This window comes from Armigeres subalbatus, chromosome 2, assembly GCF_024139115.2.
Source record: "Armigeres subalbatus isolate Guangzhou_Male chromosome 2, GZ_Asu_2, whole genome shotgun sequence".
Taxonomy (NCBI): Eukaryota; Metazoa; Arthropoda; class Insecta; order Diptera; family Culicidae; genus Armigeres; species Armigeres subalbatus.
The window spans coordinates 142,780,911-142,792,993 of record NC_085140.1 but is presented as its reverse complement, the minus strand read 5'-3'; the positions used below and the strand labels follow the sequence as shown (position 1 = coordinate 142,792,993).

Sequence of the window (12,083 nt, the reverse complement as noted above, 5' to 3'; positions counted from 1 at the left end):
CAATTGTAAGATCGCATCAAAACCTGTCAAATTCCAAATTTTAACATTGCTCACTCCTTCGTGGAGCAAACAGAAAATGATGGATGAATCAGGATGCAGTAAGTATGGTAAAAGTCATCAACATTCGGAAGGTTATTTCCCACAATTCTGCAGGTAAATGGTTCGTCGAGAAGGCTCAACAAGTTCGTGTTTCGAAAGGAATTCTTAAACTTCCAGATGCGGGTACATCGGTAACAGAATTGGAAAAGGTCACTCAGGAAGAGGCAAAACAGTACTATTTGGACTGTAGTACGTTAATGCCCGGTATGCGGGATAAAATCAGTGTAAAGACCCACCGGTCGAGAATGTAGGCAAAAACGTTTGCTTCTTGGATCACTAAACGAAATTTTCGCTAAACGATTTTTTTAAAGAACTTTTCTCAAATTCGAAAATCGGATTTTCTACGTTCGCTAAGCTTCGACCTCCGGAATGCATACTAACCGGAAGCACTGGTACGCATACAGTGTGCGCAGGGATAAAACGATACTACTAAGGTATCGATGCTTTTACTTTAAAGTAGTATCGAATAAAAGTATCGATACCACTAAATATCGAATTAAAAGTATCGATACCTACTCGTGTCATATGAGTACTCACGAATTTGAAGTAAAATTATTTTGTCACTAACAAGTAGTTATCCATAATTTAGCTGTAATGAAAAACACCTGAAATAATAAAAAATAACAGTTGTGCGTTGTTTCCGTATTGAGTGGAGCGCTTTTGAAAACGCGAGTAAATTCAAATTTGGATTCAAGGAGGCTTCTCTTAAAGCCCTTTCACATTACTTTTTGAATCTATAGTTAACTCACCTATAGAGTGTATAAACAGCGAAACATATTTTAAATGTAAACCAACGGTTACTTTCAAACATAACATTAATAGTTACTGTATTTTAAATTCATTTTCCATCCGATGTAAATCTCTGATGCTAGGACTATTAAAAAACAGCCTCAAATATTAGTGCAAAGCCAATGTTACCCAAGATATTTGAGTAATTTATTATTAATTTATTTATATTCTAATTGACTTAGTTTGAAAATCGGCCGTTTCTTAATTTCAAGTAGATCATCCGAAAACATTATGTTCGCTTTTGTATTTTTCACTAATTGTTTATAGCAGTTAGCAGAAAAAAGTGTTGAGCAGAAAAAAAAATACTTGATAGTATTTATCCGATTTAAATACTTTTAAATTTTAGTACTAGATTATAACTTAACGCAAAAAAAAGAATGTTTGTATTTATCTTTATTAAATTTAATGGATTTTTAACTGAGTACTCAAATGATTCAATTACATAAATTCGATACTTACTTGGTATCGGGCATCAAAGTATCGATTCCAAAAGTACTTGTTATCGGATCAAAAGTATCGAATATTTACTTGTATTTACTTGTATCGATTCATCCCTAAGTGTGCGTATGCATGAGGCATGCAAATATTGAATTGTCATTGTGTGGGTTAAAAGCCTTACCGATAATGCGAGACAGCTGATTCAAAAATATTTAGTATGTAAAAACCCTTCTCCTCAATGCTACTTTTTGGAATGCACAGAATGTCCTGACTTGAGTGACTTTAGTGGAAAATTACTGGATGAAATTGAAAAATTTCCTCTAGAAATCATCAAGTTTAAAAATTGGACTCCGATTGAAAACCATTATCAACTTGTTGATAATACGACAAGCGCACCTGAAGAGTTTGTAGATAACTTCAGCAATTTGCTCAACGGCTTCTTGCCACATTTCTTCATCACAAAGGTACACAACTGACAAAAAAATGACCCATTAATACTCATTTTATGTTTATATTCTTAGGCACAAAAAGACTATCTATTTGAGCTGAAGTCCAATCTGAAGTTAAATGAAGCTATCGTTTACGCAGACTTTTCAAAAAACCACAAAGTAACCATTCAAAACGAGATACAATCGCACCATTTTGCAAGACCGATGGTTACAATTCATACATTCGTGATTTATTACAGAATCGAAGGAGAGCTTCTTCATAATACATTAATAATTATTTCACCCGTTCTTGAGCATAACTATGTTTTGGTGCACTGCTGTTTTCGTAAGCTGTTTGAGTTCATGAAGATCAATCTTACGCAGATTACAAAGACCCACGTGTTCACCGATGGAGCTGGGAGTCAGTACAAGAACAAATATAATTTCACCAACATCACATTCATGAAGAAAGATTTCCAAATGGATGTAGAATGGAATTTTCACGCCAGTTCTCACGGAAAATGTCCATGTGATGGGGTGGCGGGAACACTTAAACGTGCTGCGTACAAATACAGCTTAACGCCAAATAGAGACAAGCTGATAACAGATGCTTCCTCATTCTATGCATAGGCTGGAGAGCAAGAAGGACAAACAATGTCTTTCAGTTACGTGGAACAGCTCGATTACGATACATCGTTGGCCAAACTGCAACTTCGGATGGAGAATGTTCAAATCATCAAAGGGACTCAAAACTACCAACTACCACTACCACAAAACGAGTACATAATCATATCCAAAAAATATTCGAAGAGTTCTGAGGTAAAATTCCACAACCTTAAATTTAAAACATGATTATGAATTTAAAGTATCTAAAAACGATTTTATTATATTTATTTTCATTTGAAACAACTTAACTATAATGTATTTAATACTAGTTTAACTCATATCGGATTTTGAAAAATAAAAAAAATGAAAAAACACGCTAAACTGCTAATAATCAAGATGGCGTCTTAAACGAAGATAGGCACAATTTTTTTTACTTAAAATGAATGTTCTTTACTTTACTAAACTCAAGAAAAAATCAGCGATTGCAAAATTATGCTTTGTTGCGTACAAAAATATGATACATATTGATATTGCGCAATACACGTTAAAAATACGTAAAACTCTTTTTAGAAAAATATTTTTTTATCGGGTAAATGTCAATGCACACCTAGTTTCTCGACTGTATCTTATGTATTTTTTTCTCAGCTTTCAGATGGTCTACTCATAGCTCATAGTGAAAAATCGATATTTTTGATAAAATTCAAGATGGCGGCCATATACAAGATGGCGGCCAAATCCAAGATGGCCACCACATTTTTTTTTACATCAATTGAAAGCTTTATTCATCCTCTATATAACAGCAAATTTTGAGTTTTGAGTTTTGAAGATGTTTCAATTGAAATTATCGAAAAATCTTCTTTTTTACAACATCTTTAGCCCCTTAGGAAACGAGAGGTCCATCAATTTGGCTCAACCAAAGCGTTTTTCATCTAGTTTCAATATATTTATTTATTTATTTATTTATTTTGCTTATTTCATCTGACTGTGTCGTCTACATGAAAACTTAAAACTAAAGGTCAGTTGATAAAAAATTTGTTTAGCCGTTGACGAAACGCGGATGAACTGATGTTGAAGTCGAATTGGTCCGACACCTCGTTGAAATGGCGGATCATAGCGACAAAGCAGCTATTGGCAGCATAATTAGTGTTATGCCTTTCTTCAAAGAGCAAATCTCGAGGTCGAAGGGATCGTGAGGGTGCATACAATGGAATTTTGTCAAACAAATCTGGCACGTCGTACTCGGATAACAGAAGTTTGGCGATGAAAACGGCTTGCGCCACGTTTCTCCGCTTATCAAGAGCATCTAGCCCCAGCAGACTACAGCGATCAGCATACGGTGGTAAATTCAGCGGGTCCGTCCATGGGAGATGGCGCAGGGCATATCGTACGAACTTGCGTTGCACAGCTTCGAACCGAGCAGTCCAAACAGCTTGATATGGATTCCAGACAGCAGAAGCAAATTCGAGTTGAGAGCGTACCAATGAGCCTTATATGGCTTTCCAGCATAAAGGATCGCGGAATTCATTTGAGATTTTAAAAATAAAACCAAGCTGGCGATTCGCTTTGTCGATCGTAGTTGAAAAATGGCGTCTGAAAGTTAGCCTGTCATCCAACACGACGCCTAGATCTTTAACATGATCCACACGTTGTAAAGTTGTTCCTGCGATACTATAATCGAAAACCACGGTTTCGGCAGTGCGATGAAAGCTTATTACGTAACACTTTGAAACAGCCAGGACCATCATATTACGCTCACACCAACATTTGAATAAATCCAGGAGCTTCTGCAATTCTTGGCAGTCCGCCAGATTTCGAATAACGATGTATAATTTGAGATCGTCTGCAAACATCAACAGCAGGCCTCCACGCTGCAGGATAAAAGTTACGTCATTCACGAAGAGCGAAAACAACAATGGACCCAGCGTGCTTCTTTGGAGGACTCCGGAGCCGTTCGAAAAACAGTGGGATGAGTGATCTCCAATGATGACGGTTACTTGACGTTGCACTAGATGTGATCGAAGTCAGTTGCAGAATGTTGTGGAGCATCCCATTTTTCAAGTTTTGCAAGCAATATGTCGTGATTCAATTTATCAAATGCTGCTTGTAGATCAGTATGCACGGCATCGACTTGGAACTTTTTGCGCATATTATCCATACAATATGATGTAAAACTGACTAGATTCGTTTCTACGGATCGAACCGGAAAGAAGCCATGTTGATACGAACTGATGTAGTTTTTGCATGGGGCAAACAGTTTTTCGTAGATCAGTGACTCGAACACTTTTGATTCCACGCCAAGAGAAGTAATGCCTCGGTAGTTTCTCACGTCGCATTTGTCTCCTTTCTTGTACACCGGAAACATGGTAGAGCACTTCCATTGAGTAGGAAACTTTTGCTGACGGAGTGATAAGTTGAAAAGCATGCACAGAGGGATAGCCAAGATATCGGAACACTTTTTCAGAACCGCTGATGGTATAACACTAGGGCCTGCTGAAAAGGACGATTTTATCCTATTTATCGCCGAGACAACCATATCAGTTTCAACGGTAAAAACATCCATGCTGATGACATTGTTAGGTACATCTCTCGCTGCTCTTGCGATGTCAGCTTGAGATGGCAAAGCATTAGAAAAGACGGTCGAAAAGTGTTTGGCGAAGAGATTACATTTGTCCTCGACATTCAAGGCAACATCATTGTCAAGAAACACTCTTGACGGTAGTCCGTTTTGTTTCCTCTTTGTATTGACGAACGACCAGAATCCCTTGGGATGACGGCGAAGATTATGCTGCATGCGACACACATACTGCTTGTAAAGATGCTTGTTATAGCGGCGATAACAATTACTAGCGATTGAGAAATTTCGTTTAGTGATAGCACAACGTCGGTTAGTCAGGGCACGAAGAGTCCTAGCACGTTCCCGTTTGAGGTTGCGTAGCGTAGCATTAGTCCATGGTGGTTTTCTTGGAGGTTGGCGCTTCGGTACGGAGGCAAATACACAGTCACTGAGGAAACAGTTAAAACGGCCAACCGCTGTGTCAATATCCAAGTCATTCATATTCTAACTAATAGCGATGGAAATTTTGAAAAGATGTGTGCCAATGGCGGCCTGGTTCCAGCGAGAATTACTCAGAGTCAAGGTCTGTGGATCGATCTCCTTAATAGAGGCAGTTAATGAAAAATAAACTAGTTGTGTAACCCCTTCTTAGTATTCGTTTGCATTCCAAGCAGTTCTTGTTGTTGTCGTGGGTCGGCGTACCAAGCTCCTTAATGGAGGCAGTTATTTGAAAATAAACAAGTTGTGTGAGCCTTTCTTGGTATATGTTTGTATCTTAAGTATTTATTTTTGTTCTCGAGGGCTTCGTAATGGAGACAGTTATTGAAAATTAAACACATTGTGTGACCCCTTCCTGGTACAGCCATATCCCGATTTTGTCACCCCCTTGGTGAATTTGCGTCATCAAGGATCTGCACCACTTATGACTTCTTTATTTCTTGGCTTAAGGTCTCAGCACTCAAGCAATTGGACCACCATGATAACGAAAACAATTTTGACGACCCTAATACCGAAATTGATAAAAGACACATCTTAAGACTAAAAGCAAGTGAAATATCAAACTTTGCTTACCTAAAAGGTTGCAAACTTTTTTTACGCTCCAAATTCCAAATAGCGCTCCCTCTTTTTACGTCCTAAATTCTAAATAACGTTCCTTTTTTTACGCTCCCCCGTTTTGGGCGTTTTGCAATCTTCCACCAATGAACGTTTATATTTGAAGATTATTAAATAATAAAAATAATTTAAAAATATAGTTCCTTATCAGCAGTGTATGGCAGTATAAGAATACAACATTATGCAATTATGGAAGCATAAACATTTAAAAAATATATAAATGGTATAAAAATAGCAAAATTTGAAAATCTGAAAACATGAAAATATAAAATTTTGAAATTAAGTAAATATAAAATATATAAATATGAAAATGTGAGGAAACAAATATACGAGAGTATGAAAATATATGATAAAAAAATTAAAGTGAAGTACTGTAAATTATACATCGTAAATTGGACACTATGTTTTTTTTTTAAATCTCTGTCCAGATTGCTATCAGAAATCAAGGTAGGTGTAGTCCTTGATTTCAATCTACGACAAAAATTACTAAAACAGTTGTTGTTTTGCTCTCGTCGCGCGCGGATGTGTAGCAGCTACACGCTTAGAAAAAAGTACCTAATATTAGGTACTTTTCACTCAAATCGGGGGTTCAGTGTGGGAACCCAAAATTAAGCAAGTTTTTCTTGAAATTAAGTAAATTCCACTTAATATTAAGTAAAATAAACTTAATTTTAAATAGAAACTATCCAAAAGTTAGGTAAATTTCACTCAACTTTTGTAAACATGAGATTACTCAACGTTGGGTTCCCACACTTTAATGCTCTTGTTGAGTGGTTTTACTCTTCAGTTTATGACAACAAAGGGAAGCGGGAGGGAGATGCAAGAGAAAAAAAAAGTACCTAAAATTAGGTACTTTTTTCTAACCGTGTAGATTGTTCTCGGACTGTGATAAAGACTGGCACTGTAGGTACCGGACAGCATTGTTTCTTGTTTTGCTTATTCGTTCTTGTTCGTACGGTTCACTCCACTGCAGGCGATTAGAACGTGCGAAATGATTGTCAATACAGTCCAATTTCGTTTTCCGCCAAGCGCTCCCCGTCCGACATGGGTGGAGATTGCTGGATTTTTACGACAATTGGATACCGATGTATCGCTTATGGAGACGGTATACAAAACAGCACTGGATCGATCGCTGTTTGTGAAGTTTGTATCCATTGACGCGATGCAAGACTCGTTAAGGAAGAATACGGAACCGCGAAAATTCAGCTACGCCAGTGGAATGTCTGTGGAAGTCAACATGACGGTTGCCGGTACCAATGTACAATATATCAGAGTGTTTGATTTGCCACCAGAATTACCGGATAACGTTTTAAAACAGCGGGTTACGGAGTATGGAGAAGTTGATCAGGTGGTTCGGGAAAATTTCCGCCAAACATTGGCCTGGATCATTTGTACATCGGTGTCAGAGGTGTGTATATCGATGTGAAGAAGGAGATTCCTCTTTCACTCGAAGTTTCGAAATGAAAGGGAATTGTGTTCTACCAGGATTTGCGGAACAAATACTTTCTGTGTCGAGCAGAAGGTCATCAAAAGGATGCGTGTCCACAAAGGAATAAAATGAATCAGCAAAAGGAAAAAAACAATAGGAAAGAAGGAAACAAAATGAAGTAGAATGGACCAGAAAGACAACGAAAATCGTACTCTGGGGTTGTTATCGGCTTCGAAGCAGCAAACGGAAAAACCCCAAAGGAGCAAGGAAAAATATCATCATTGAAGTGCCAGAGGAAGATGTAGTTGAACTGGATGCCGACTCAACTGATCGAACGGAAACATTCGAGATACCGGATTCGATGGTAGAACGCGAGAAGTTAGCGGAAACAATGTTCTTCAAAAACAAAACGGATCGGATCTGGTTTGTGAAGAAGGGAATCATGGGCTACACGGACCTCCACAGAAAGATGAAAGAGGAAGAAGAGGAAAAGAAACTAGCGCAGTCGACAACTCAACGACGGGAACACTTTATAACTGTGGGATCGGGCGAGCGATCTCCACCAAAGAAGACATCCCGCATACTAGATACTTCTGAAACTTGTTCGGAATAATTTGTAGTATTATTTCTAATGCTTTCGGCTCCGTAGAGTTTTTAATTAAACATTTGAGCCTAATAAATAAATGAAATGGTAAAAAAAAATTACTAAAGCGTGAGGATTACTACTCGTGACAAAGCTCAACTGTACCACAACTAGGGGAGGGGAAGGAAATGTTGATATGATACTTAAACAGAGCGACACTCTCATAAGTACCACGGAGTTGAATATCGGGAAGGTATTCGTTGGGTTAGGATTTGCCTGTAGCTGGCAATGTGACCGTGGTAGATCTTACCCCGTAATACACCACCTAATGGTGTCTACCCAGTGTTACGGGTCATATTTAAGGCCCAATTTACATTTGAACATATAATACAGAGGGCTGACAGATATAATTGCATTACGATCAAATTTTATTATTTTGACCACTCTGATCACTCTTATCAAATTCCTCAGAATGGCTTTGCTTTGTAAAATTATTGCCTGTGCTTCGGGAAATTCTTAACCGATCTGGAATGAAACAATTTATGAAGTCATATCCAATTTGATTATTTGTATTATAAACACTAAACAGCTTGTTTCAGGTTAAAAAAAATAATGAGCGTGTAAACTCAAGGGCTCAACGGCTCTCAACTCTTGAGAGGCACAAGGAAAAAAACAATTATTGATGAATGCATGCCCAATTCTTCGCAACAACAACGCTAACCGGAATCGAACGATGTTCATCGATTAGCAGAATTGATGGAATATACAATCTACATAAGAAAGGTTTAAGGTTGCTTCACTGCAGTAGGAGCAATTCTGTACTAATTTAATTATTGAATAATGAAGTTTGATTCGGTTCTAAGTGATTTTCTATTGTAATTAATTTTACTCTCGTGACAGGACTGCTATATTATACATCAAAATCGCAGTGTCAAAGAGCTCTACAAAAAAAACTCACCTTTTGATTTCGTCGGAGATTTTCGTCCGCACCTCATCGTGATCCGTATAATGTATCTCGGTCGAGTCGAAGCGCACAAAATCCACCTTTGCCTTCCTGGTGGTGGCAATGGAGGCGGCAACGGCGGTACTATTTGAACTGTTTCCTTGTTGCTTTTGCGAGGCCGGCGGCAGCTCTTCATGCAGCTGATGATGGAGCTGATTGTCGTTGTGATGGCGCTGCTGTTCGGATGGTTCCATTGTCGGGATGCTGATTGTGGAAACTGCCATCTCCGTCAGGGACAGGGCGGTAGGTGAGGGTGGCGCCGGTGGGAGTCGCCGTATGCGCGCAATTGGTGTGGGTGATGCCACCGGCGATGGGGATAGTATCCGGATGCTGTGGGTGCTGTTGGATCTGTTGGGCATCCTGATCCCGACGGACTTGCAGATGCTCGGTGGCGGTACGTCTGATTCAATCGCGGCACTTGTATCGTAGCTTTCGTCAGCGAGCTCTGCCGTGTACACATTTTCCATGATATTTCCCGACGGTGTTCGGTGCCACCGCTTAGCGTACGCTGTTTGTTTCAATTGTTGCTCGCTTCGTGGGCTGATGTTGCTACCGGGATAGGGTTCAACTGGGTCATTGATGATGCTGTTGCTGGTTGGAGCACAATCACACTCTCTCACTAAGAAACACTTCCGGTAGAAAAGGCAAAGTATGGGATTTACGGTGGCTGATATTTCTGGGTTGGTTGCACTTTTGTGTTTATGTTCCGGTGAAAACTATTGCGAAGGACAGATGGATGCGGAGCAATTGTATAGCGAGGTAATGTTTTTAGCGAAATAAAATTTTAATTAAAGCGATAAAAATCCTCCAGTTAGCTATATCAGGTAGCATAAATTTCTTGTAGATGGGAAGAGAATCTGAAAAAAGGCAAGAAAGGAAGGGAAAGTTAGTTATATTTATTACATGAAATAATTGTAAGCTCGACCATTGTCTGATTGTATTGAATATGTGAATAAACTGTTGACAAAAACTTCATTTGTTTAAATGATTAATTTTTGTAGTCTATTCCATGTTATTCTGCAATCGGCATGATGTTGTTTGATCGAAAATGAAAATTTTATGTGAGAAATACAAAGGAGAAATTATTTTTTCGCTAATGATGGATTCCAGCAAGAATGTGCTAAAAAACACGAAAACCATCTAATCTTTTTGAATGAAGCTTGGCACATGTTGTCAGTCGGCTAGAAAAAAATCGACTGTTGTTAAAAATCAATATATTTCTAGAGTGATTTTTGAGAAGGGCCTAACTAATTATCCTAACAGTTTATTTAGAAAACCATCACTCCTAAACCATTTCAAATAGAGAAAAACTTTCTATTGCAAAGTTGTAGAGTCATAATAAGAGTTTGAAAAAAAACAGACTGTAAAAAATCGTCTTAAATTCCATAAATTTGCATTAAAACTCAGATCACAAAAAAAAATTTATACGATTTTCTCCAATATGATACATAAAAACTAGAATGAGAAAACCAACTTTTTAAGAACAACTCCAGGATGGAGATAAGAACGATAAAAAAATTCTAAGTGCCATTTTTTGGGCATTTTTCATACTACTTTTTCGTACTTTTCTTAGAGTACTTTTTCGTAATACCCTCGCTTCTTACGCCAATGGAGTTTTTTTTTCGCAGTTGCTCTTACTTTTTATAACGTTTTGACATGTAGCCGCTACGAGCTCCTGACCTGATTTTCTCATCAGTGTGTGGCAGTGAAACAGCCCACGCCTTTTACTATATAAAGCAGATAATCAATAGTTTCGGGATGATCGTAGTAGGCCTAATGCGAACCACAACTGATAGTCAAATTAGCAATCAAAGCAATCGGAAAATGTTTTGCCAGTAAAATGAAGTGAACTTTCAATGGCGTTAGGTGTTCCATGCGGAACATACTTGCTTGGAGCATGGAACATGCATACGGAAAGAATAAACTCCACATTTGGCGATCCTGCCGGATTTTCTAATGAAGAAAACGAAATCAAACTGAAGAATCAGGTTTCGAGCAAGCGGGAGCCCCATTGAAAATGATGTTTGTCTAAATCAGTGAAAGTGATATTGTGATTGAAAAAAACAAGTCTTAAAAAAATGGTGCCAAAATAAAATTAATTTGAATAAATCTCGCTTAACTTTTCAAAAGGACCTAAGTAACATTTTTTCATGAATTAATTTAAGGTGACTCGGGGAGGCACTAAACACCGTGTTATTTCTCCTATCTTTCGTCTCTTTCTAGCATTATCACCTCGCAACTTTGGAGCAGCGTATTTCGGTTTTTAGTTGTTTGATGTAACTGTAAATGTATCAGCATGTAGATTGCGAGTAAGCACGCGCCGGTGATACTTTTTCAAAATCATATTGGTTGTACAAAAAAAGTTAAGCATTCAATAATGAAAATGATGACGATTTGATGATTGTTAGTGCTTCCCGTGTCACCTTAAAATAGTGCCATCAACAGAACAACATGGAAGCTTTTGATTGCAGTACTCAAATAATTCATGAAAAAAATGTTACTTACACATAAAAAAATAACCTTATATGTTATGGCAAAAAACCATTCTAAAATACTTATACTCTTCATTATGCCACCTAATGAATGAGCCCGTATCAAAAAGCTAATAACATTCATAAGTTAATGAAAAGTATAAGTTTCCAAATGTATGTGACTAATGCGATGTATAAGTTTTTTCTTATACATGTCATTAAGCGCCTGCTTTGGCAAAAAACTTTTAGAAATATTAATAATAAACAACATTAAATTTTTTTACGTGTAGGTCCTTTTGAAAGTTAAGCGAGAAATCTGTAAACTAATGGTAAGTACATACATATTTTATGTACAATTTACAATTACAAAAACAGGTAGAAATTAGAATACAGATGCAAAAAAGCTGCTATTTGGGCTATACCATCCATCAAAGATCACTGAACGAGCTTTACGCAGAAAAAATGTCAAACGTCGTAGAACTAAAAAAAAATAAAAAAATCATGAATAAAACCTCGCTTCTCAATAACATCATAAGTTGTTGCGAATCGACTGCAATTATACAAAAGTGG

General features: G+C 37.6%; 1 protein-coding gene across 1 annotated transcript in view; it reads right to left on the bottom strand.

The window, feature by feature from the left end:
- The window catches only part of LOC134210927 (potassium voltage-gated channel subfamily KQT member 2-like), a 685,380-nt gene extending 675,487 nt beyond the window's left edge, over window positions 1–9,893 (bottom strand). The window contains exon 1 of the mRNA XM_062687367.1: window positions 8,998–9,893. Coding sequence (XP_062543351.1) covers window positions 8,998–9,509 — 512 coding nt within the window. The 5' untranslated portion in view covers window positions 9,510–9,893. The remainder of the gene's footprint in view (window positions 1–8,997) is intronic.
- Between the last annotated feature and the right edge of the window lie 2,190 nt (window positions 9,894–12,083).